The sequence below is a fragment of the Centroberyx gerrardi genome, chromosome 1 (assembly GCF_048128805.1).
Source record: "Centroberyx gerrardi isolate f3 chromosome 1, fCenGer3.hap1.cur.20231027, whole genome shotgun sequence".
In the NCBI taxonomy this organism is placed as follows: Eukaryota; Metazoa; Chordata; class Actinopteri; order Beryciformes; family Berycidae; genus Centroberyx; species Centroberyx gerrardi.
In genome coordinates this window covers 13,627,533-13,655,295 of record NC_135997.1, presented here as the reverse complement: position 1 = coordinate 13,655,295, position 27,763 = coordinate 13,627,533, and the positions used below count along the sequence as shown (strand labels likewise).

At 41.1% G+C, this 27,763-nt stretch overlaps 2 protein-coding genes across 3 annotated transcripts in view; one reads left to right on the top strand and one right to left on the bottom strand.

The window, feature by feature from the left end:
- kif18a (kinesin family member 18A) overlaps nt 1-8,203 on the bottom strand; it is a 32,621-nt gene extending 24,418 nt beyond the window's left edge. Inside the window, exons 1-6 of one of the 2 annotated variants that reach the window (XM_071917200.2) lie at nt 8,109-8,203; nt 5,272-5,621; nt 4,482-4,639; nt 3,411-3,515; nt 1,495-1,605; nt 1,136-1,333 (exon numbers count right to left, since the gene is read on the bottom strand). In XM_071917200.2, the coding sequence (XP_071773301.2) occupies nt 1,136-1,333; nt 1,495-1,605; nt 3,411-3,515; nt 4,482-4,639; nt 5,272-5,587 (888 nt within the window). In that variant the 5' untranslated portion in view covers nt 5,588-5,621; nt 8,109-8,203. Of the gene's footprint in view, nt 1-1,135; nt 1,334-1,494; nt 1,606-3,410; nt 3,516-4,481; nt 4,640-5,271; nt 5,622-6,859; nt 6,924-8,108 lie in introns of those variants that run through there. The other variant, XM_071917201.2, reaches the window with a different exon arrangement.
- Nucleotides 8,204-8,295: 92 nt separating this feature from the next.
- The window catches only part of mettl15 (methyltransferase 15, mitochondrial 12S rRNA N4-cytidine), an 81,002-nt gene continuing 61,534 nt past the window's right edge, over nt 8,296-27,763 (top strand). The window contains exons 1-2 of the mRNA XM_071917206.2: nt 8,296-8,347; nt 22,196-22,447. Coding sequence (XP_071773307.1) covers nt 22,211-22,447 — 237 coding nt within the window. The 5' untranslated portion in view covers nt 8,296-8,347; nt 22,196-22,210. The remainder of the gene's footprint in view (nt 8,348-22,195; nt 22,448-27,763) is intronic.

The window sequence follows — 27,763 nt, the reverse complement described above, 5'->3', positions numbered from 1 at the left end:
CCCAAACAGAAGTGGGAACATTCTTTCCCCCGAACAAATGACACACCATGAATTCCTTGTCTGCCTACAGTAAACACTGGAGCACCATTAACCATGGAAATAGGATGGGGCTGGGGTGGGGAGCGTGGCGGTGGTGTGGTGGGTTTAGCAGATCAAGGGACAACAACAAGTCTACTACTGCAACACTCTAGAGTGGTGTCCAGGGGAACCATATTAATCAAACACTGCCCAGGCAAGAACATGAAGATATTATCCCCCAAGAATGAAACAACCTGGTGAAGACGGATCACATTTCGCCATGGCAGTGGTACATTTGCGCAGCATTTCCTAAATGCATGTGGCCTGCTTGCGCCTGGTCCCCTGGGACTGGTGCGTAAAACGAGACGACTGCTTGACAGGTTAATGTATGCAACTGGAATGAAATAATACCCAAATACTCAGTTGACTCTCCACTTCCCAGGCTCCTTGAATCATAGGGAGGGAAGCTGTTTACTTTATATACCCCAGAAGCCTCTGGTCGAGAATCCCAAGCAAATGACGCAAAATTACACTCAATCATCGAAATGAGTACAAAATATACAGCTTTTTTATACGACATTTGCCTGTTGTTTCCATGTGCATATTTCTGTACATTCTCAATACGTATCTCTGGACACGTTTCTGTATGTATGCCACCTTCATGTGTTCTGATTACGGAGTAATGAGAACAGACCACTATGCACATGTGCCATCATGTACTATATATAAGTTGTATCCTATTATTTGGTTGCTGCAACAACACAATGTTTAATCTTATTTTTGAGTACTTGCCAATACAGCTTAGGGCTGAAACTTCAAACTGGTGTAGTAGCAATAATAAAAAAATTTAAAATAAAAATAACAATAACAACACTAGTCTAATCGAAAAGTAGGATAAATTAAGATCAGGGCATCACAATTAAGAGCAGGGTTAAAATTATATTGCATAATATAATTACTACACTTATGTTTCTCCTTGCATTTATACTATATGAGCCTAAATGAAAGTGAGAAATATGTGACATTAATAAAACAAAGACATAAATAAAGCCAAAATCATGTTTGCTGACAACAGACATGCGGGACAAGAGCACATACATAATCTTTTCAAACTCACCTTGGGGTCAGCAAGAGCATTGATAACATTTCCTAGGGCAAGGAGTGATTTGTTGATGTTAGCGCCTTCCCGCAAACGTGCCCCTTTGGCATTGGTGGCGCTGGCTCTCTCCGAGCCCGCTAGGTCAATCAGGCTCATTTTGGCGACACAGACATTAGGATTGAGGCTGGCAGTCTTGTCCTGCTGCCGCAAGTAAATCTGGAGGCAAGAACACAAAACTGTCAACTCACCTATCAATCATACAGCACATGACAAGACTATCAAGAGGCATGTTATCGTGTGGTAGACATCTGTCCAATGCATTGCTAGATATCTGAGATCTGATCTGAGCATAAGGTCACACTCCCCAGTTGAAATACCTGAAATACAGCATGGGAACGGGAGGAGGTGGCATTCATATCAGTGGGGTGTTGGGTCCTGTTTCGATTTCCATAATCCAAAGCCTCAAGAAGGTGCTCTGCAGATTTGGGCTTTAGAGAGAGAGAGAAGATGACAATGACATCCATTTTTTGTGACCCAGTAAAATGCCCCATCTAGAACTACCTCACTTCTGACTGCTGCATGGGGGACAAGACTAAATAAGAACACTGAAGGGGTACAACACTAAAGAATTCATATATGGTATTCTTATTGCTTAGGACAATCCAATCAATATTTTGAACCTGTACAGCTCTCTGCCACAGCAGATACAAAGTTAGGTATCTTGTCTTAAATACTTGAACTTCTTAAATACTAAAAATTATTTAATAAAAAGACACAAGCTTAAACACCCAGAAGAAGCAAGACAGTTAACTCTTACCACATGCAAACTTGTGTATAGCTCAGAGGAATATGCAAGAAACCAATTCTCAATTACAATTTGCAAAATGGCCAAAAAATTAAGCATCCTGCTCTGTTGTAGAAAACATTAAAAAAAGAAAAAAAAATACCTTAAAAAAGAATAAACTTTCAGCAGTAAACAAGTAGAAAAAATAAATAACTACACACTTGAAATAAAATACTATAACACTGCTGCAGCAACACATTTTAAATTAGACCTATTTTATGACATTCTAGGGTAGCCTAACCTCAGTACCATAACAGTCTGTAACATAGTCAACTTTATCAGTTTGTCCAGCAGTCAGGAGTGAGCAGGCAGGTAAAAAACTGAGTGCATTAGCTTTTGACAATATTTTTCACAAATTGCTTTTTCAACAAAGCCTTGAGGAATATAACTATTAAAAGATAATTGAGAAGGCGGCATGGTTTTGGCTCTTTGGGTCTCTATTCAATATTTGTGTCGTCAATTAATTGAAGAAACTCTACAGAAGTCACTTTTGTTCTGTCAAGTGAGGCAGTCTGCATCTCACCTGCATCTCAAATGAGATGCATGCTTACAGTTCTTCTTCCGTAATCATAGTTTGCTTTTCTAATCTCTATCACCATTGAGTGATTTCCACAAGTTTTCTGTTTGTAATGGTAATCTTTATTTTCATTTCATTTATCTTTATTTTTAATTCCATGTGAATTTGGGTGCGAGAGAACAAAAGACAGATGAAAAAGCTTGAGCAATGTTCAATTTGGCTAGTGACCAAAAGTCACCAACCAAAGTGTGTTTTTTGACTTAATGTTCAGGTTTCAATACATCTAAAAAGTGAATAAAGATAGTAGCAGTGTTTTGTGGTTGCACCAATCATCTAGGTTGCACCTCTCCTTTACATTATTCTCTGCACACAGTCAGTGTAGCTGGAGATATCAGAGTCTGTTTTCCTACCTCCAGAAGAAGTCATCTGCTGCCCTTCATTCTTGTACAGTACTAAACCATACTGTAAAAAAATGAAGATACTAATCCATCATGGCAAACAAGAAGCCTTAATTTGGTTTTATAGTTAGTTGAGTGTTTTCAATGCGTGAATCACGTTACACCCTGCTTACTGTCAATCACCTGACACCTACAGGAAGAAATGCAAGTGTGCCAGAAAATAATCCCTCAAAAGCATGCCGCCTTACAAACTCTACTGTCACAACCATGTTGGCTTATTTTGGGTGTCTTTGTTAGCCAGGACAGCAGTTAATATCAAGCTAGGTTTGATACCCTCAAGTTTGTATTTTAAAAACAATGAAAACAAGTTAATGTTAAAAAAAATATCATACATCTACATAGAACATGCATTGCAAAAGGAATGGGTGAAATTTAAACTAGACATAGACAGTAATAAAAGTGCTATTACTCTAAATTCACTTTAACAACATCACGGGCTGTGAGACAGTGTGTATGACACACGTTGTCACTAACCTGATGCAGTGTGAGGCCTTGAACTACCACTCCTTTAGAACTGTCTTCTCTCACTGCGAGAGGGCCAACATTAGCCAACAGATCTCTGATCTGTTCATTGTAAACCTGTAAACATGCAGCAAGAAATAATTGCAATCAGTGGCAGATGCATGAAACCATCACAAGTGGCTGACATTTTGCACAACTAATTATGTTTACAGTATTCCAGATAACAGCTTATGCTCAGGTTAAGGTCTTGTTTGGGATATGAAGATGTATATAGACAGTTTATCCCTAACACACATATACATGCATACATAATAAACAGAATATTCCCCCCATGGAAATTCAGATCCTGAAGACTGCAAAAAGCAATATGGTGAATATGTGCCTTTTTATTCTGGTTAATATTAACTTTGCACTCCAAAAGCACAACTCTTTATAAAACTATTAAACTATTTTTTATAGTTTATAAACATTTTGTAAATAGTTTATGTGTTTAAGTTGAAGTGCTTACAATCATGTTACAATTGTCTATAAAACATTTGCAAATTACTTGTTGCAAACACAAGTGGGCAGAAATTTAGGATATTGGAAAACACAAGATACTGAAAAACGTCACCCCCTTTGAACCTGCCTGGACAATTATGAGCAGCTTCTGCAATTACTTTGGACAAAAGGAGTGCAGTTCAAAAATCAATGAGTACCACTGCTCTTCGACAATGACTTATCCTGGCTAAAAGCAGTCATTGTTTAAAAAAAAGTTGGTGCTCATTCAGTTTTGTTGGATTTAAATTTTTGCAAGAACATTTGAGGTTGGCAGCACCAGTAACACCAAGTAAAGTTTTTGCTATTTTTGCTATAACTGTGTACTTTATCAGTCACTTTTTTTGTGTAATATATTTCCTGACAATATATCAACGCACTCTCATCATCACACAACATTTCTCAGTTTACTCATTTCATTGAGTTTAGGTTAAATATGATGAGGTTGCGGTGAACAAGTGTCAAGAAGGGGAATTTCTGCAAAAAGCAACTGACATGGATCACAAAACAAAAAACAGGAAAAAAAGGATTGACTCAAATATTCACCTCAAGATATGAGAATGCAATATCAAACACCTTCTCCTCCTTGACTTCATCCATGCGTCTGAACAGGTCCTTCATAGTGCGGTACATGACCCCAGGGTCAGTTTGTGAACCTAACATGGTATGTGTCTTGCCTGCTCCAGTAGCACCGTAGGCAAATACTGTAATAGTTGAAAAACAATTTGCTATGAAATGGATCTATTAGTACTGAGAATATAATAACCGTTCCAATAATCACAACAATGACAACAATAATAATCTTGGAATGGCAAAAATTCTGTTCTGAATCACCTTTGTGAAACAAGAAAACTGGTAGCATCATCATTCGAGCTGAATATGTCTTTTATATATATATTTATGAGGTGCATGCTCCTTCACACTGTATGTTCAGTGGATGGTACAAGCTAGGTTATTATTGTCTCAAAAGAGTTAGCATATGCACCATAGCATACTACTAGACACTAATTCTGTCTAGGGGCTGCGACATAGAAGAGCGTCTCATCCCCCCTAACTGATATGCTGTAGATTCGTCCAATTTGCCCAAATTAAATTCTGGTTTTGGGAATGGTCACTGGCGAGGAAAACTTTCCACCCACAGCAAGTGACAAATTGAAACTTATGTTAGATCTTTTATCTCTCTCATCCCTTTGGTGTAAAGCAAACTGTTTACTGATGTCAAGTCAAATCATTTCTGGGTATTGAAGTTCCAACAGTTACCTCTCACTGCCATTTTGCACCACTAACTTGTGAAGTTGCCTAGTGCAGCTTTAACATAAAGCTTTTTTTTTTTTACCTGTGCAGTTAAACCCGTTCATCACACCATCCAGCACCCCTTTAGTGGTGTTCTCAAAGATGTCCACTTGGGTAGAGTCCTCACCAAAGACATTGTCAAAAACAAACTTAAGGTCTTTGTTGGCCTTCTTGCTGATGCTCCTGTTTTGTATTCTCCGTGACCCAAAACACGGGATTTGCTGTTCCTTGGGGTCGAATATCAGCATGTGGTTATCCACCACTTGGACCACATTTCTAAAGTTGTCACACTTCTCATTGTCGTTGACAGGTCTCACTCGAATAACCACCTTGACATGGTTGCACACATCACTTGCCATTATGGCCCCTCTTGAGTCACTCTGGGGTGTTGCTCTAGAACACAAAAAAGGTTAACTAGATTTTTCACATAACTAATTACAAAAGAAGTGTGTAATTGCCAATACTGTGGTAAGGAGAAAGCAAACAAACAGAAAAAATGGCAAAAAATGGAGTGGAGGAAAGCAGGTGATGGAGGCTTGCTTCGTATCAGTCACCATCAGTGTAGTTCAACCTCACAGAAAATTTTCTTTGCATCACCGGCGTGCTTAGCCTTGACGGCATTGTAGACAATAATTAATATGCTTGCTAATTAGCGAGTAGAGCAATTTTGGCCAAAACAGTAGTTAGTTATTAATCATGTGCTTCTCCTCCAAAATATAAGTCATGTTTTCTACCACCTTCGGATTTCTGATGTGACCATCGGGATAATTTGATCACTAGCTCTCAACAGAATTTAGTTTAGAAATCGTGAAGGGGGCATTATCTCTTTTCTATCTCTCTTTTTTTTTGGAATCAAGACATTACCTAAATATTTGACTGAGTGACAATTGATGTGATTGCAAAATGGTGGCCATAATCTAAAAGCACAAAGTGAGTATTACGTACATTCTGCCGTTTATTTTAATGATAGTTATGGCTGGGAATACCATGCCACAATCCTCTCCCATCTCTTGCCAGTTGTCACCGGTAACCTTTTTCATATCAAGGATGCCCAAATAGACAAGAGACCCCCATTTGATAAAGGTTTTATCCCAGGGAACATTATTGTTGTCTGTCTATTGTCTGTGTGGAGATAACAGTTAAGGGAGTGAAATCTCTGATCAGAACAGTCATTCTTATGCTTTCTCCCACTGTGCTAAATTCTAATTAAATTAAACCATTCCTCATTTTGCTGGGGACCCCATTAAACCCCCTCAAGGACCCCTGTGGTTCCCTACACCCAGTTCCTGATAGAGCAAAGCCCTATTAGTGCCATAACCATCCAGAGATGATGCAGAGTTTGTTTATGGATTTGTGGAACAGGAGGTTATTTCCTGCATATGAGGGAGCTGTGTAGTTGTCTGTCCACAATAGCCAATCATTTTGTTTTGCACTCAAGCGTTTGAGTAAATTTATGATCTAGGCTACGCATTAGCATCTTGAACTTGCGTTTATAAAAACACACTAATATGCTCTGCTAAAAGCTAAGCCATAATTAAGAAATCAATAACAATCTTGTATGTGTGGCAATTTCAAAACAGTTACAAAGTGCTTTGCAGAAAAGAAAATAACAAATAAACAGCCACACCTACTGGAACTGACTACTGGACTGCCTGGAATGGGCCCAGAAACTCGGTGGCACAACAGTTTGGGGAATTATCTATATGGGTGTTATAATCACCTGCAATAGTAACTGTTGAGGTTTAACACAATAGAAGCAGGCCTAGATTTCATTTATAAACAGGAGAACCTCAAAGCTAGAAAATTCACAAACACTGATGGGGCTACATTAAAAATATTTTTTGAATGCAGCATCAATGTTGTCAATAAGCTCTGTTAACCTTGAGCACTAATGAAAAAACAGCAATAGCGTACAGGCTATGTTGAACGTGTTTCCTTGCTATTTCCACAAATAGGCCTATGCAAAGTTGTGACCTACCATTGGGCTATATTGAGTAATTTTTATTATTTTTTGTGAGAGAGGAATTAATTCCTGATTCGAGACCTATGACTAGTGGCAAAAACAAATTTAGTATATAAGGCGGACTTGAACATATTTAAATAGATGACGTATTCATTGCTGTGTGTGAAGCGGTCTTTCTAATGGTTTTCTGTGGAGCCCCTAGGACAGTGTTTCCTCTGAATAAGTACTGTTGTCTTGTAGTGTGACTTCACAGCAAATTATCACCACTGGTAATTAAAATCATGAAAGTAAGATCTAACTATCTAACTGACCTTAACCCTTCCAAACACAAATTGGTGCCGATATATCGATGGTTTTATTACGCTGAAGTACCTTAACAAAAACGTTCATTGCACAAGGACAGAGGTGGAACCAAAACCAAAATTACCCCCAAGTACCACTGCTACACAAAATTACCAAGGAAATTATAAAACCTCCTTGAATTACACCCTCAGACAAAGCATTGACCACCCTTGGTAAGCTTAGTAGGGGGACAATTCCTCTCCCTCCAAAATCATCCCGAGTAAGAAACTGAATCTATGACAACCAAATAAAATAATAGCTGCCTGTGCTGAGTGTAGCGCTATGCCTAAATGAGGGCGATAACGACTCCGAAAGGTCACTATTTACGAGGTATGTATGTTATCATGTGTCATGGAAACATTTACCGTTAACAAATTTCGCCACATACTCTGATGTGACGTTCTAAATATATGGTGAAAAGGCATGAATAGGAGGCTAACAAATAGGTAGCTAGCTAAGTCAAGTCAACCATTAGCTAACTAGCTAACTTCCAACTGCTAACGATAGCGAATTATTTTCTGAATTCAATAAGCGTTACCCTCTTTATGTCTAATGTAGTACGTTATACGTCTCACCTTTTGTCAATAATGGTCGAGTTTCATTTGCGAATTAAATCACCGGGTTGTTTTACGGGGAAAAGCTAGTTAGCAAAAGCTACATTCAGTAGCTAGCACAGCGCCAATATTTTCAAAAACAAGCTTTCTTCCTCTGCCACAGCAGATTGGATGTGAATCGTTGGTCATTGGACAGACAGGAGTGACGCGACTGGCATGCTCCTGCTGCTGAAGGTGGAGCTACAGTTCCGTCAACTACGGTAAGCTCGGTTTACTGTTACTCCTAGAGGTGTAGATACGCTTCTCCGCATCAATTATCCCCCCAAACATTTGGAAATATGGTTCATTTATTGCTGTTTCCCCATTTATGTAATTGGTGAGCGTTTGTGTCACACACACGCCGTCATCCACTATGGTGGCACAGCAATGTCGACTGCGGCGCTTTCGTCCTGTAGTACATGCACGCCCACTGTTCATTCAACGTTGGTGTACGCGTTTGATATAATAATAGATGTATAAAATGTTGCAGGACATCCATCGTCAACAAAAGCATGTTAGTCGCTCCGAAAAGTACGTTGAACACACCTGATAACTTCGCTAACATCAGTGTTTACATGAGTGCAGTACACGTGTAATCCTCATCCACTCATGCAAACCTGTCCCACGTTAGCTTGGGTCTTGTATAGCACACCATTGGCTAACCTGACTCTCAAACGTGTGCTTTTCTGAGGTCTTTGTAGCAAGTCCTCGAATATATACACTTAAAATCGTTGGGGTAAATTTCATCATCTATGGTAACCAACCCAATACTACATTATCGTGAGTCGTGACCTACCATTAGCTAACTTCTCCTGGCTAGATGGCTAATAACTAGCTAGATGACAAGTTTTAACAGCTATTGTGGCAATCGTGAGTAAGGGAACCACATTAGCAGGGAATGGTTTTGTGGTACCAGAGAGTTTTAACTATTCACCATCTCTGGTGATATACCAGGCAACAACAGTGCCAAATGAGTTACCCCATCGTTACTTTAAAGAAGCCATGAAATAAAAAATGGCTTTGAGTATATATCCTTTGGCTAGTTCAAGGGGATGACACATGCCAAAATAATCACAAAAATATTTGTAAGTTGTGAGAAAATCATGCCTAAAACACCCCCTCCCTCATTTAATTTACCCCCACTCCTCTGAAGGGCAGTCAGGGCCGGATTAACCAACCACAGGGCCCCTGGGCACACATGTCCTATTGGGCTCCCCACCTCTCGGTACAGACCCACACACTTTAACTTAACATACTAGCCTGTTCACAAACAATACAAACGTAAACCTTTGACAGGTTCAAAGTAATCTGAAACTCAGATTTAGCAATTACAAACTGCCATTCCTTCTATCTAGAGCTCGCTCATTCAATTTGAGAGTGATAACATTTGTCCAACTCCAAGGCAAGCTTTAGTTCCTAGTTTTGGGTGGTGGGGCTTCCCTTTGTTTACATTTGGATTGCAGGTTGTGGCTTTAAGGAGGCGAGGTGATAGGTGGCGAGAATGAAGGACCAAAAAAAAGTTAAATGTTGAAATTTATTGAAAAGGTTTGACTGTCTGTACCTAGACCCCCCTGCCCCACCAGTATATAATTAGTGCTCTGCATCTTAGCTGGATGATACTCACTAAATGCACTGCTCATAAACATACAAGCAAGAGGTGGCAGTTTAATAATTGTGATTGGGGCCTCCACATCAAAGGAAATGTCATTAGAGGCTGTGACTTGGGCCCCCATAATCATAAACTGTGGCCTACGGGCCTATATCTGTCAGGGTCCCGTCTGACTGCACATTTCAATTGAAATTCGTGAAATGTTGTAAAATGCATTGAACACGGACATGGTACTTAGAATATTTTGGGGCCCTTGGTGGTCTGGGGCCCTGGGGCATGTGCCCTGCATGCCCGGTCAGTGATACAGGCATGAGGGCAGTCACACTGAAATGAAGTGACTTTTTGCCTTTTCTATCATACCACACACCTATTTGACAATTTATGCCAAAAATATATAATTTATTGAATTTGTATGTCAACATCTCATCACTTTTGCTTTCTGGAAAACAGAAAATCTTTAATTATGACTTAATTGTGTACAAGGAGGCGTAGATAAAAATTCCAACCAAAAAACTATCAAAGATTTTTGAACAGTCCCGCCCCTCCATCCTTCCCATCAAATAACACTGTTTTAATCTCCCTAACCCTAACCGCTATCGCATTGGTTTACACTTTTGAATGAATCCTTCCCGTTATGTACCACCCCAATATCCTGTTACAACAGGAAATACATCACATTAAGCAAGCAATGTGCTCTCAAAATGTGGTTTCATTGGCACTTCAAGGTGCGCTGTGGGCTTTTTTGCATGGTAACATATATACGAATCTCATCTTATTTCCTGTAAACTACAGCAGTTATGGTGATAAAATCTGACTCCAATCATTTTTCATCACTCCTATGTTTTTATTGCCACCTCCTCAAATACTGTGTAATCACTTGCTGCCATTAAGCATTTGCTTTGCGTTCACCAACACTATGCACCCCTCTCCCTGTTCAATTCTTGTAACTCCTGCACATTTTTCTTTTTTATTAGAGCCATACATCATTAACTGAGCTCTGATTTCCAATACATCTTGTTGCCAGGAAACATCTGAATAGCTTTTTAACCCTGTGGCTCACTTTGGTGCCTGTTGCTGGGAGTATTGTTCATCTACAATCCCAAAATGTATAATTTATCAGCCAAATAAGATACATTTCTGTAGTAATATGTTTCTTACAGTTATTATGTGTGGTGGTGATACACTATATGAGGCACAAACGTATACCATGGCAGGGTTCAACATTAAGATTTTAATCCATTGGCACAGCAGGTAAAAATGAAAATAACCACTTTTTCATAAATGTAAGTAATTTATCACAACAGAATGTATGATCTAGAGTTCATAATATACAACATCCAATTGACTGAAAAATAATGTTTAAAATGATTGTGAATAAATTTGAACAATTCTTTAAAATTCTAAAGTATAATTGGCCCTTGTTGCACTTATTGTATTCATGGTTAAGCCATTATAACAACTTGATTCAAGCTTTTCTCTAACTAGGACTTAGCCTACATGAAAAAAGAAAAGCCAGAAGGGAAATTCATGAGGCTGGTAAGTCTCTCTCTTCATCTGTCTTGCAAATTCAGTATTAGGATCTGATAAGGGTTTGTCAGCTACACACTTTGCCAATAAACAGGTGAGGTTCTGCAGGGTCTTGTCGGGGGCGTCGAGTGTGTGCTTGGGGTAATTATCAGTGCCTAAGTCAGCCCAAGTCAACATTTCACTGATTCTGGGCCAACAGGCAATCTTTCTTGTCAAACCCTGCATTGGTATCACCAGAGTGCCCATAAGTACAGTAAAGAACATCCAAGGGTAGGTAACCAGGCTTTGACCATCAATCAGTTGATCTTGGGATTATTTAAAAAGAAAAGAATGAACAAATTGAGGAAAATGTTCACTCGTACTCAACAAGTTCAAAGTCGTCCGGTCACACTCAACCCTGCATAGTTACAAGCTTCATAGACATAAATTCAGATGAATCCTGAGCCCTATGTTGTACAGCAGCCTTCCTCGTTTTGAATGATCACAAGTTAAGACTAGGCTATAGTAGAGCTGCAACGATTAATCGATTAATCGATTAGTTGTCAACTATTAAATTAATCGCCAACTATTTTGATAATCGATTAATCGATTTGAGTAATTTTTTAAGAAAAATAAGTCAAAATTCTCTGATTCCAGCTTCTTAAATGTGAATATTTTCTGGTTTCTTTACTCCTCTATGACAGTAAACTGAATATCTTTGGGTTGTGGACAAAACAAGACATTTGAGGACGTCATCTTGGGCTTTGGGAAACACTGATCGACATTTTTCACCATTTTCTGACATTTTATAGACCAAACAACTAATCGATTAATCGAGAAAATAATAGATTAATCGACAATGAAAATAATCGTTAGTTGCAGCCCTAGGCTATAGTTTCATGTTCAAGTGAGGCTGTAGCTTGCTTGTGGTGTCTATGGCGTTTATAGATCTGTGTTGGTGGTTCTGCATGTAGACCGCCAAACGCTAGATGACAGTGTGGTGCTTTGTTGCTTTCTGTGTAGAAGAAAAACGGAAGTAATTGTTTTTACATTCTCTGAAACGAAATGGTAATGATGGCGGTGGATAGTTATTTGGAACTGGAAATGGCTTTGTTAGATGAGGAAGAACAGCTAATTTGTCCATCATTAGATCCAAGATGGCGCCGCGGATGGCTGCCTTGGTGTGTTGGTGCGCATTGTTTTGTCTTGTTTTGTTCGTAAACTCAGTGTTTTGCTACAGTGCCGGGAGCTCTTTCACCAGAAAAGAGCTCATGAACATCAGGGATTCAACCCCTGAGGATTTATTTTCCACTTTCATCGCCCTATCTGTGGAATTACTGGACATTCTGGTCAAAGTTGCACTGACCTTTGTTATCACAGTGAAACGCCGGAGGAGAGGAAAACGCGCCAGTGCGCTTGTGCGTCTCCGTCGGCGCGGACTTCGCACACTGTTACCGGGAATATTTCTCTCTAACCTGCGTTCACTGGGAAACAAACTGGACGAACTTCAGCTACTGTTGGGGAAGAACAGAGATTTTTCTTCATCTTCCGTTCTGTGCTTCACGGCGACGTGGCTGTGTGGATCGATACTGGACTCTGCGCTGCAGCTGGCAGGATTCCAACTCTTTAGAGCGGATCGCCACGGAACTTTCCGGCAAGACGAAAGGTGGAGGTATCTGTTTTTATACTAACAGTGGATGGTGTGAGGATGTGTCAGTGATTCTACAGCACTGTTCTCCTGATCTGGAATCATTTTTCATAAACTGTAAACTCTTCTACTCCCCTCATGAGTTTGTTTCATTCATTTTGGTCGGTGTTTACATTTCACTGCAGGCCAACGTGCAGGAGGCACAGCGCACGCTCGCCGAGCAGATACTGTGTGTGGAGTGGACAAACCCGGATTCCTTAGTTATTGTCATCGGTGACTTTAACAAAGGAAATCTCACCCATGAACTCCCCAAATACAGACAGTTTATTAAATGCCCGACCAGAGAAGAGAACATTCTGGATCACTGTTATACCACAGTAAGCAGTGCCTATCACGCCGTCCCCCGCGCTCCCCCCACACTCTGACCACGTCATGATCCACCTGATTCCTGCATACAGGCAGAAGTTAAAGCTCTGCAAACCTGTGGTGAGGACGTCAAAAAAGTGGACCAGTGAAGCTGTGGAGGATCTTCAGGCGTGCTTGGACTGCACTGACTGGGAGGTTTTCAGGACTGCTACCAACAGTCTGGACGAGTACACAGAGGATGTGACGTCATACATTAGCTTCTGTTAGGACAGCTGTGTACCATCCTGCACCACGGTGGGGTACAACAACGACAAACCCTGGTTCACAGCCAAACTCAGACAGCTAAGGTTGGAGAAGGAAGAGGCGTTTAGGAGTGGGGACAAAGACAGGTTTAAAGAGGTACAGGTTTAGCAAGGCGATGAGAGAAGCTAAACGACTGTACTCTGAGAAACTCCAACACCAGTTCTCAGCCAACGACTCTGCTTCTGTCTGGAAAGGGCTCAGACAGATCACCAACTACAAACCTAGAGCCCCCCACTCTGCTAACGACTTGCGCCTGGCCAACAACTTGAATGAGTTTTACTGCCGCTTTGAAAGACAATGGGACAGTCCTGACACCTCTCCACAGCTGCCCATCTCAGAGCCCCCCTCCCCCTCTACCACAGTGACGACTTTCTCCATCCTGGAGAGGGCTTTTCAAGAGACAGAACCCCCACAAAGCAGCTGGGCCAGACTCTCTCTCTCCATCCACCCTCAAGCACTGTGCTGATCAGCTGTCTCCGGTGTTCACAGACATTTTCAACACCTCACTGGAGACATGCCACGTAACAGCCTGCTTCAAGACCTCCACCATCATCCCTGTCCCCAAAAATCCAAGGACCACAGGACTTAACGACTACAGACCTGTCGCCCTGACCTCTGTGGTGATGAAGTCATTTGAGCGTCTTGTGCTGTCACACCTCAAAAACATCACTGACCCACTCCTGGACCCCCTGCAGTTTGCCTACAGAGCCAACAGGTCTGTAGACGATGCAGTAAACATGGCCCTCCACTTCATCCTCCAGCACCTGGACTCCTCAGGAACCTACGCCAGGATCCTGTTTGTGGACATCAGCTCTGCCTTTAACACGATCATCCCGGCTCTGCTACAGGACAAGCTCTCCCAGCTGAGTGTGCTTGACTCCACCTGCAGGTGGATCACAGACTTCCTGTCGGACAGGAAGCAGCACGTGAAGCTGGGAAAACACGTCTCTGACTCTCGGACCATCAGCACCGGTTCCCCTCAAGGCTGCGTTCTTTCCCCTCTACTCTTCTCCCTGTACACCATGGGTCTCAAACTCGCGGCCCGCGGGCCAATTGCGGCCCACGAGACGATATTTTGTGGCCCCCACCTTAATATGAAAGTTTAATGTTAGTGCAGCCCGCGAGTTTTATATGGATGGCACTTTACAGTATTGTGTGCGGAGCTGAACGAACCTACCAATCACGGTGGGGTATATGGCTCTCGGGGGTGGGACATCGACCGGGCTTGATGCAAGCAGAGAAACATTTCTCAATGAGTGAAAGTTACAGCAGCGTTGCCATGGAGAGTTTTCTTCCGTGCCTGGCTGGCTGCCTCGTTTCTATTGGGCACACGCGGACATTCGTCCCAGCGCGCTGCGTTCACAACACTTCCAAAAAAAAGTTTTTAAAGTTGCTGCCCAGCGGGACATTATACGTATATATGTCTCTCTCTGACAAAATAAATCAAAGTGATGCGTACGCGGCGGGATAAAAGAAAAGTAAGGAACTCAATGTAGCCTAATGTAGTCTGCAGTCACATAGCGACACCTGTCCGTCGGCGATAACAGTCCCCGGTAACCCGGACCAATTATAGGGTCGCACCGTTATTTGTGGGTCATTATTTTTTATTTGCATCGCGCTATTTGCATTGCCTCACACGATGAACACTACATATATTTCTATATGATGTCATTTGTTTTTTTTGTTTCTATGACTACTGCCAGGTCTTTAGCAGCAAGGAGTAGGCAAGAGAAGCCATGTTCAGAAGAACAGTTCATGTTCTTCAATGTTCCATTCATGTTCAGGACAATTCATATTCAGAAGAACCCATTGAGGTTAAAGAACTGTTAATAAAGACGTTTAATCTTATTTTGTGTTAAAAAATAAAAATAAAGACATTTGAGAAGATTGGAATTTTTTTAACAAAGCTTTTCTTGTGGAATACCTGATGCGGCCCAGCCTCACCCAGACTCTGCCTCCAGCGGCCCCCAGGTAAATTGAGTTTGAGACCCCTGCTGTACACCAACAGCTGCACCTCCAGTCATCATTCTGTCAAGCTCTTGAAGTTCGCGGACGACACCACCCATTGGGCTCATCTCTGGTGGGGATGAGTTAGCCTACAGGCGGGAGATCGACCGCCTGGTGTCCTGGTGCGGACTGAACAACCTAACCCTAACCCTGTAAAGACAGTGGAGATGGTTGTGGACTTCAGGAAGAACCCAGCCCCACTCACCCCCATCACCCTGAGAGACTCCCCAGTCGACACTGTGGAGTCCTTCCGCTTCCTGGGCTCCATCATTACCCAGGACCTCAAGTGGGAGCTGAACATCAGCTCCCTCACCAAAAAAGCACAACAGAGGATGCACTTCCTGCGGCAGCTGAGGAAGTTCAACCTGCCAAAGACAATGATGGTGCACTTCTACACCTCCATCGTTGAGTCCATTCTCACCTCCTCCATCACCATCTGGTACGCTGCTGCTACTGCCAAGGACATGGGCAGACTGCAGCGTATCATTCGCTCCGCTGAGAAGGTGATTGGCTGCAATCTGCCATCTCTCCAGGACCCTGAGGCGAGCCCTCCCACCCTGGACACAAACTTTTTGAAACACTCCCCTCTGGCAGGAGGCTGCGGTCCATCAGGACCAAAACCTCACGCCACAAGAACAGTTTCTTCCCGTCTGCAGCTGGCCTAATCAACAAGGCCCGGGACCCCCCACTGTCACGGCCCCTTATCCCCTCCCCCCATAGTCACTACATGCTACATTAACGTACAGTCTCCACATCTGACTCAGTGCGTTACAATTAACGCACAACTTTTTGGTCGTCTTTTGATCTCTGCAATATGAAGGAAAACAAAGGGGAAGGAAAAAAGCAGGAGTGAAAGGCCCAGGTCAGGGATTTCCTACTACTCCTCCTCCCCCATACTCACCCACAGAATAGCCAACCCAAACAACATTGCACACATACACAAACACTCTCTCTCACACACACACACACACACACACACACACACACACAAATGCACTGTTGTTCCTGCAACACCAACATCTCCTACCTCACCATACAATTAACATGTGCAATACAACATATATATTTTGTTAATATTTTGCTATTTTTTGTATTTTGCTATATTTTGTTAATTGCTTATATTGTAAATTTATTTGCTTATCGTGTCGCCTTATGTACCTTAGGCACCAACCACACCAAGTCACTTTCCTTGTCTGTGCAAACATATTTGGCATAATAAAGAATTCTGATTCTGATTCTGATTATTGAAAAGGAGAAGATTACATTTGAGGAGAAGATCGGCTCTCTTCGACCTGCTCCATATCTTCACTATCAACAGAAATCAACCGTAAACACGTAGGTGGAAATATGAAGCGGCCCAAGTGGACCAGCAACAGTTCTTGTGTCGCCCTATGCACAGGTGCACGTAAACTGCAGTGGCAGCCTCTGTGGGCTACACCGACACTAGGGATGTAACGGTATGAAATTTCACAGTACGGTACGGTATCTACCAAAATACCACGGTATATGGTGTTTCACGGTATTCATTTTTTTGCCCCTTTTATGGGTGCTGCGATGTTCGTATATTAACGGAGTTAAACCTACGAAGAGTTTGTTATTTAGGCTATGTATATAGTCACAACACTATCCACCTAAACAAGACGTTGGATTACGTTTGCACTGACGTTTTTTTTTTTTTTTTGTAAAACTGTTGTTTCTGCCATTTTAGCAACTAAATGTGGGGAAAGATCTTCAGTCTACTTGAATGAATCGTTTTTTATTGACTGCTGCGTGAGTAGTGAGATAACGTTAATGTTCTAGCGCCCTGCAGTGCAACATCGGATAGTTTATTTTGCATTAAAGACGGAAAATACACACGACAATCTTGTAATCTATTGCAGTTTAATAATGTATATTAAATTGCAAAGTCCACTGTTGCAATTCAATATTGCTAGCAACTTGAAGTGTGATGTTTCATTTTTTCCCCTGGCTGTCGGCGCTGTGCATATGTGCATTGCGCAACATAAATTTATACCATGGGCACGGTATTACAGGGAAAGGCTTACGGTTCAGAACCGTGGTTGCTTGATACTGCGGTATACCTTAAAACGGTATACCGTTACATCCCTAACCGACACTGCAGACACCTAGCGTAGCTACGGCAACATTTTGATGTTGAACCATAAATTAGTCTTTAAGTAGGAGTGAAAGGCAGTCTATGTAACATTTTCACTTTAATCAAGTCTACAGTCCTTCTCAGTTGGTCAAAAGATATGGTGGAGGGATGAACTTCTAATTTATTCTTTCCCCATTTGGTTTGTTGTTGTCCCCTGTATTCAGCTCAATGTATTTTTTACGGGCCATAATAAAGCTGCATCGCTATGGCTGAAGCCACTCCCACCCCCTTATAACCGTCCAGGCTCAAGCAGCTTCGCCTCCCTCAACGCCGGGTGTGTCATGTAAAATATGGTCGAGCAGCCAGGCATAAGACTGAAAAACTCTGGTGTGCCTCCCAAATTGCCTTTGATAGAACAAGGTGAAAAACTGATGCCGAGTAGGCAATTCACCGGGTGAGGGCAAATCACGTTATCTAACATTTGTTATCTCGACTATTGCATTGGACCAGAGCTTTAAGAAGCAGAAAAAGAGTCATCACATATCACTACATTTCCGATGACTGAGAGATTCACTGTGTTGTAGATGCAGATGAAAGACACAGCAGAAAACGTAGAAGCTCAGCTCAGAGCTGCCACTGAAGAGTGGGGCATATTGGACAAAGTGACAGCCTGTATGCATGACAATGCCAGTAATGTGGTGCTCGCCAACCTGACTATTTTGGAGTGGGAGTAAGTCCTCTGTTTCGCACACGTGCTCCAGCTTGCTGTCAATGATGGATTCAAAGTGTCCAGTGTGAATTGTGTAGTCGGACAATGTTGGAAGTTAGTTTCACATTTCCACAACAGTTCATTGCAACCACTGGCCTGAAGAGAAAACGGGAGCGGTAGAATTTGCCACAATGTGAATTCATTCAGCATAGCTGTGTGCCACCCTCTTGGATTACCAAGCTGAACAATGCCAGGACTTTGGAACTCACAGATGAGAACTGGCTGGCTGTTGAAGATATGCTGCCCATGCTTCAGTCTCTGAGATGTGCTACCACAGCATTGTGCAGCGAGACCCATGTGTGCATCAGCTTGGAGCATCCCGTGACAAACAGCCTGCTGACAAGGCACCTGATACCCAGCCCTGGAGAGTCGTGGAAGGTTTCCAAGTTCAAGGAGGCTGTGGCTACCTGGTTGTGAAAGCGCATAATCTCAAACACTTCAACCAATCCTGGTAAGACTAATTGCTGCATGGCTTAACTGTATATTAAATAAATAGGCCTAATTACGTGGATAAATAAACACTGTGCATGATTGTTAGCTAAATTGGATAAGCTAATACATTTGAATAATAGGTTCTAATTGAATTAAAAAAAAAAAAAAAAATGTCCATTTTAGTAACAAAGAGCATAGGCTGAAATAGCCTATAACCCAGCACTTGGGCCTTTACACTTAAAAGTTATTTTGTGATTATCTGCACTGAATCAACTGCACAACAAAGGAAATAGCTAAATGGAATAAAAAAATAATGAGTAATTTAAATTTAAAAACAAGATTTTAAAATAAACATAATATCCCAAAGGGCACAACAGCCAATAAAACATTATTTATTAGTATTAGGCAAGGCAGCGCTCATTGCTGGTGCACTTGATCCTTGACACAGACACCTGCGCTTTGTAGAGCTGCCTCTCCACTTGGAGATCAAAGGAAATCTGTCTCAAATGTGTAAGAGAGTCAGCCTGGCTGACCCAAGCACCAGCAGTGATCTTACCCAGTCTCAGACACAGACTGAGACCCCCAGTCCAGCCACAGACAGCAAGGACCAGCCAGCAGCAATGGCCGACACCTGCACCCATGCCACAGCCTTCCACATCTTGTCTTGGGATGACTGGGCCTACTTAATTGAAGACGCAGACTACAACGAAGTGACATTCTTGCATTCCACCCCAGGAAACCCAGCTGCAGTGGTGGAGAAACAGTGGATGATACAAGAATCTTTGTGTTCTGTTAAAGGAATACTTGGCTGTACCTGCACCCTCTGTTCCAGTAGAGAGGATTTTCCCGACCGCAGACAGCCTCCACATCAGTCGCTCTCTGGAGAGCGTAGATATGCTCATTTCCTTGAACAAGAATGAGTGATGCAATTGACTGTTAACAGAAGATTTGCTGTATTTCTTCCTTCAATGTAGGCTGTTTAGGCCTATTCTTGTTTAACAATCTAGCCTATGTGCATAATGCCTAACGGCCTGGTTCAGGCTTTCTGTGTGGCTAGACGCATGCTAGCTCTGCATGAACACAAACGTGCCGTCCACGTACCTTGGCATTTGTGCTTCTTGCGATTCTCATGACCACCGCACACCCAAAAACTCCAGTACTTTAGGGGTGTACTTCAGCTTTCCATACCCCCCAACACAAAAAAACCCCATTGGCATCAGGGGCATTGGGAAGTGGTTTTAGTTCCTCTTCATTCAATCCAGGGTGGAGTTTGCGTTACTTCAAATTGCAAGTGCTGCGCAGCCTGGCGTGCAACTCTCAAATGTGGCCAATGTGTCCAGTCGTTTTGGCCGCCATTACGTCATAATGGTCAATATGTCGAAGGTTGAAAGGCCCTAACTCCTACACTGATTGGCAAAATGGGGGCGGTATAATTAATGGTAATTTTTTATTAACTCAAATGTAATCTGAGAAACCCAGAAGCTCTTGTGACACAAAGCGAGAGCGTCATGCGAGCTTCTGGGGGCAACGGAAAGAAATCCTGTACAGGAAATAGAACAAGGCCGCGGGGATGTCTTAGCGAGTAAACCCCCTATATTTCCTCTACTTTTGCAGTGAATAGTCACCGACAAGAAACGTGAGGAGGATTTTAACAAGCAGAGATCCTGTATTACTACAAGGTTACTGGTTAAATCACCTAATTCCACTAACGTTACTTAAATACCACAATAATGTTACCTACCGTTTAAAGTTTGTAGGGCAGCAGAAAACGTTATCAGGTTACTACAAAGAAGAAAAAAAGAAATAGGAATTGTTTGGAGCTCCTTGATGAAGGCCACTGCTGAAACACATTGGAGTTTTCTAAGTGTTTGTAATGTCCCTAGATGAGCCCATGAAATAAAGGCTTTTGAAATTTTTCAAAGAAGAGTGCCTTGGACTTTTGTTTCATTGAGTTATCAGGTTACTGTTTACAAATCCCGTTAACACAAGTGAGTTTGAAGCAAATTATGGAATTTTAAGTTTCACTTTTGTTTTACAATTGGAGAATCTGTGCTGCTGGTCTACTCTGCATCTTCAAATGACAAATATGATGTGATGTGACGCATTTGAGATCGATTTAGATCAATTTCTGTACACTGATCAACCTTTTATTTTGTGATGGTGTCGGTGTAAACTTTTTTTTTTTTTTGGATTCAAATGAGCCATGCCGATTAATGCAGACTTCCGCATGCTTCCTACATTTCTATTTAGCCTACATGCTGAGATGACGCTGTGGCTTAAAGTCCCCACCTCCTCAACCATGAGTCGTGGTTTTCAATGTCAACGGATTTCAGGTCAACGCCCCCTCCATACAGAATTTGGATACGTTGCTACCAGACCCTTGATAATATAATATTAAGGGTCTGAGAGCGAGACTAACTCAAATGTGATATCTCAGACACCGCTGGTCCAATTTTGACGAGACTTGAAGGGATTATGCCTTCTGCTGACCTAGAGCCGGGATGGTCAGAAAGCTCCTCTTCAGTCCCTGGATGAAAGAAATGTACAAAATGTAATTTTGTGTATTTTCATTGAGACCGACGTCATGTTGAATGCAGGGTCTAACTGTGACATCTGCTGGTCAAAAGTGACATTGAGATAATGAGGATTATATTATTTTACGTTTTACAGCCACTACAGCCTTGACTAACACATTTCCTGCAGGAAATGCTGACACTGAAATGTGAAAGCACACACAGTGCCAAAAACTATGCTTAAGTTGATTCACAATTCGATACTGCAATGACTTACAATAATTTAAATATAAAAACTTCAATGCACAAGATTTCTTGTGCATTTCAATGGTATGTTTCCATAGAAGTCATTGTGCCGTACGTACTGTGTGTACATCTAACTAGTTCCCTGGTTTCCACACGAGTTGAAAATGGATAGATAGATGGATAGACATAGAGAGAGATCTCCAAGAGGAAATTTGTTTTCACAGCCTTTACATGGAATAATAACACATTAACAGTGATATAACACATTGATAGTTTACGCCACACAGAGATATATGGATATATTGGCGCTAGAGATGTACAAAACAATTAGGTTATACCAGAAGTAGTCCACGATGTTATTGGGGCAGTTTGCTTGGAGCCGTGATGGCTCCTGCCAAAAATATGTCATCAAAAGCGTCTTAGCCGCCCATTCCTGAAGTTAGTGTCACGGAACCTAATAAAACAGAGTACAGATCTTTACATATAGTGACAAATGACAAATACCAGGCCTATAATATTCACCACACTATTATTTGTTCTGTTATCACACCATCTTTTTCTAATTTTCTCCATAGATCTGTGTCAGGATCATGATCTACCATGTGTCCACGCGCTCCAACCCAAAGTCATGGAAAACAGCTTATGCTGCTTGGAGAGCCTGGAAGTCTTGGAGTTTCAGTGTGCACTCATCTACAGCTGGTTCATCTTCCGGCCCTGGTCCCCTGGACAGATCTCAAGATCTCTCTTCTGTTTCAAGTGAAAAGCCTCCTCACATGCCTGTCATGCTTCAAGAGGTGCTTCATTACTTAGACATCCATCCAGGTCAGGTAAAGTTTGTCTCTTTGTCTTTTGTGCTATGTTTGTGGTTTTGAGACTTACAAGCTGCTAACCTATGTCTAGAGAGAGAGAGAGAGACTAACTATCTGCATATAGTTATTTAACAAGAAACTCCAATAGTTTTCCAAATATGTGTATCATAACATCTCAACAGCACCTCATCACGATTTGAAGGAAACTAATGGAACTAATGGAATTACCTCATTACTGATGACTATTTTACTGAGTTGTTTGTTGCCAAGTTCAAAATTCTATTCACACAATATATAACTACTTCTAATAAAGGCACACATGAATTGGACAGGATGCCAGTAGCTTGGCTTTCACTTAATGTATGTACTACCAGGACAGATGGGCATGAGTCAAAAGCCTTCTGGTGTGGCAGGCAGCATAGGAGGGGAATTGATGGCCCCCCTTCATAATGCATGGACGAGGCAGGTGGGGGCCATGGGTCAACAACTTAGTCAGGAATTGCGCCACTGTAAGGCTGTTGGCAGGACACAGGGTGCTGTATCGCTCCTGCCTGAACTTTAGCACCTCTAAACTCCTCCGCTGCCCGCCCATTTGCCAACTGTCCCAAGATAGCTTGCCAATCAGATGCTATTAAAAAGCGTTTGATAGAATTTTTTTTTCTTTTTTTGTCACGTAGCACACTATGTAGACTTTCACTTAGTGTGACGTCCTTGGCAAATGCTGTATGGTTACATTCAAAATTAGTGTTTTACATTTTGTTCCACTGTAGATGTGTCTGTCCATCAGTTTATCTTTATTTATATCCATAGTCATAGGATGTGATGATTGATAACACATGTAACATAGTTCTATAAACTCAGCAACATATAAGCTCTATAAGAAAGCTATCACATTATCACATTAGACATTCATATGGCTAAATGTTTAACTCTGTAAAGACTGCCCCATCCTCCTGTCAGTCTCAGTCAAGCAATCAGAAGTCTGTATTCTGATACTCTCTTACAGAGCTGCGATTCCGGCAGTCAGACTCATAGTGGTTAAGTGAGGGTGTCATTAACAAATCAGTTGAAGTGAGGAGGAAAACCAACCCATGATATCAAACAAATACCCACTCAAATCACTGAAGGCACTAAGATTAATAATTTGAATGGCTACTGTAAAGTAATCACCCATGTATAGTTGCTATTGTCAGCCGAACCAGAGTTTGTATGAATGGAGCACTTAAGTGATGATGGGTGTCTGAGAGCAAATACTGCAATTAGACCAAAGTGTGTAAATGGAGCCTTTCAATGCCCTGCTGCCTCCCACACATGAAGTCTGGCTGTAGATGATACAGGTAGTTGATTTGCAATGTTAGCCTACACTGTATTTTCACTCTATATTCCACACACAGTTTTCACACATTGCCTGACATTGCTGGAATGATAGTTTGTTGTATTTCTTTAATTAAAACACACATTCAGTTAATGAAGAAGTACACTGCTTATTGATATAATGTTGATGTATGTATTTAGGAAATTTGATTTATATAGCTTTTTGACAAGTTCATTATTTCTGCTGCAGATGAAACAAGTGCCGAACTTACATGATGGAAAAATGTCAATAGGTTGGCTTGTCTAATAATCATTACATTTAGTTGTAGGATTACATTAGCGCTCTACAATTATTCTTATACATTTTGTGGAAGTGCAGGCAGTGAGGTCAAGGAATACTGTCAGTCAAACAGATAACCGCAGAGACTTGGATTTTCAAACTAAAACAATATTTATTAACAGCAGGTAAAAGGAGATATGTTTCTTCCAAGCCCAGGGTATTCTCAGTGAGCCGCCGGTGTTCCAGCTCAGCCTGAGTAACAATAAGGTAGGGGGTAAAACGGAGGCTATGAAGAAAAGAGAGTAATCAAAACATTCAGAGGTAATGATGTAGGCTGGAGGAGGCCTACCTCCTTGCCATTCTGTTGGTTCTCAAACTTGGCCATAATGGATACAATCCAGGAGTTATTTTGAGATGAAGTGTGGTAATTTACCTTTTTGGTGTGTCCATTTTCCCTCAGCCTGCCCTGTCCACTTTTACTTCAGTTAGTGATTTACTACATTTCTCGAAATGACTTTCGATAGTAACGGCAAGTGGGCTATAGCTTCCAGTCAAGAAAAAGTGAGCATTGCGCCTCTTAATCAAAACACAATGTGTCTTCTGGCTGCGTTGAATTATGGACTATCAAGGCTATAGTATCTCCTCTTCTTATACAATGGAGTTTTTCCTGTGTGATTGTCAATGCAAAATAGTTGGTCTAGAAAGAAGCTCTTTCTCTTCAATTTTGTGTGACTGACACCAAAACCCTGCATTTACTGTTGATATTTTAGACAGTTGAAAATTGTTGTCCTGTTAAACTCAATTGTAGCTGTGCTGGAAATATCTACGGTATATGTGATGTCATGTCGTCTTGTTTGGCCACTTATCCACTGGAACAAGGAAAATAAACCACCAATAGGGATGCAGCAAGGGATTAGCTGTTAAGGGATTAAATATAAAATTGTCACAATCAATGAAGTAGCAGTGAGTTAAGACTTAAGGGCATTTTATACTTTATTGAAAACGGAAACGGACGCTACGCGGAGTCACACACTCTTCAAGCTCCAACTGCTCCAACACTTCCCATTCCTTCAGCTGCATTGCTATAGTGGCGTCCATGTTTGTTTTTATCGGCGATTGTCGTCACGTCTGCTTCCTGTTCCTCTCTTCTATGTTTTGTTTTGGTGCGATATGATTTTTTTTAAACACTGCCAACCTGTGTACCTGATTTCAACAACATGCTACATGCACATCAATGCAGAAGTATAAAAACTTAAATGTAAGTGCTGCTGCATTGTTTACATTTGCACTTTACATTACATTTACATTACGTTCGACTATGAAATACAGTTTAGGCTTTTAATATAACGTAAGTCAACATCAACAAAGCAGGAACGGGAGTATTGCAGCATCCATCATTTACTTTGTATATTAAAAAACTCATCAAAACGGCATAAAATGTTTATCCTTTCAATCCTTTCAAAACAATGTTTTAACGGATAGGTTTGTCAATTTTGGACCTATTTGACCTACTTGCATACCTGTAATACTTGGACTCGCAGACAATATTGGCTCCAGAGTCAGCTGTCGGTTGGAACAACGAGCCCCCGTTGCTGGTCTCTTGTTGCTTTTTGGAGTTATTTCAACATACCCCATTTGGACTGCTTGTTAGCAGCAAGAAGCTAGCAACGGGAGCTCATTGTTTCAACCAACAGCTGACTCGGGAGCCAATATTTTCTGGGGGTCCAAGTATTGCAGGTATTTAACAGACAGATTATATATAGGTCCAGAGTCGACACATCTTTCCCGTCTGTATTGATTAAACAGTTTCCAAGTATAGGTGTGGTGTAAAAGACCAACCTATTACACTAAGTCCAATCCATTATTTTTTTGGTTTTCAAAAGGTCATTACTGTGTTATTATTTCAATTTCTTTGTATTATTATTTCTTAAGGCAGCTACTGTGAATTCTGAAAGACAAACTTTAGTACTTTTTTCCACTGTATTTATTGCTTTTCAATATAGACCACGTGTTTTTTTGCAGGACCAAAAGAAATGTTGTGAAAAATACAATAAAACCTTTAATTATAACATGCTCTTTTGATTTTCCCCATCCATAGTACTGTAAAAATGCAATGTAGCAAATGCAAACAATAGTAGAAAGAAAAAAGCAACAACAAAAAGTAAGTGTCCATGAACAAATAATTAAAAAAAAAAATATATATATATATATATATATATATATATGTGTGATATATATATATATATGTGTGTGTGTGTGTGTTAGGAAAAGGAGAAAGAAAAATGTGTTTTTAGTTGTGTGTTAAAAAAAGATAGAGAGTTGGCCAAGGTGCTAGAAATGACCAAAGTTTACAGATATTTCTTAACTGGAAGAATAACTCTTTGGACTGTTTTCTAAAAATGTATTTCATAATCAAAAATGACTCCCAAATTTCTGGCAGTCTGTTTGATATAAGTTTCCAAGTTGCCAGTGTAATCAATAATTTTAGGAGTAGCAAAATACCCAGAAAGTTCTGAGATATCCAACATTAAATTTCGCTAGACAACTTTTCAGGGAATCAAAGTTGTTTGCATCACTAGGTTTTACAGGGAGATTCTAGGGCTGGGTATTGTTAAGATTTTACCGATTCCGGTGCCATTTTAGATTTTTCAATCCGATTCTTTATCGATTGCTACTGTATCAATTGTTAGGGGTAAACGACTTTTAGTGGAGTTAATTTTATTACTCATTAAATGCATTGCTGTGTAGAGTTTAGTCTCATAATTACTTTTCAAAACATCTAAGGCACATTTAATGCCTTGAGAGAACACAATACAAGAACAAGTGAAAAAATTTCAAGTAATTGGAGGTCAACATCACTGAATAAAAACAAAATTACCTGATAATAACCTGCTGCAACAACAGAATTAATAAGACAATATATCAGTTTCTACTTAATATTTTAATAAGCTTATTGGCTAAAAGTTGGCATATATGCATGGCACCTAAAAGGTAAACAAAGAGTGAGAATGTCACATCTTGGCGTCATTCGACTTACCAATTTGTATTTACGTTATTGGGTCGTTAAGCATGCCCTACCTGTAATTGCAGTGTTTGACAGCATTTGAAGGCAGCATCTGCTTGTTGTGGTGGCTGCAGAACAAGTGCTGAAAATCTAGGCGATAATGAAGTAAATATTGGACTTTTGGACCCACAGTGCAATTGTTTGACTCCAGAACACTTGGATTATGCTGCATGAGCTGTGCTAGCAAACTCTGTATGTTATATGGATACATGAACTTCACTGGTGCTTTGGCTGACATGAGGGTGAGCAGATAATGACAAAATTATGACGGCGGCAAATTAACGCTCACTTTGAAACGTTGCTACAAATCGATGCTAGATAGTGATAATGATACTTTGACTAGTTTTTCTTCTTCAGTTTATTTTGTATTCACACTCAAAGCAGGCAGTCCACTGGCTCCACACAGGCAGGAAGTGATTTATTTGTTATAATGCAGGGAACCCCTGCTGGCTTGTTGCTTTTGTGATGCCCTTGTTCCTCCTTCCCCGCCTCCTCCACCACCTCTTCACCTCAGTGTTGGTGATGGTTAAGTACAGGAATTGTGCTGAAAAGGACAAAGCACGGGGAAATCCTCCTCTGGCGCAGGCTGCTTGGGTTGGGGACCTCCGCCAGAATAGATTAATGAGCCATCAGCTGAGAGTCCAGGGGAAAAACCCTGTGCTGCTTTAGCAAGAGA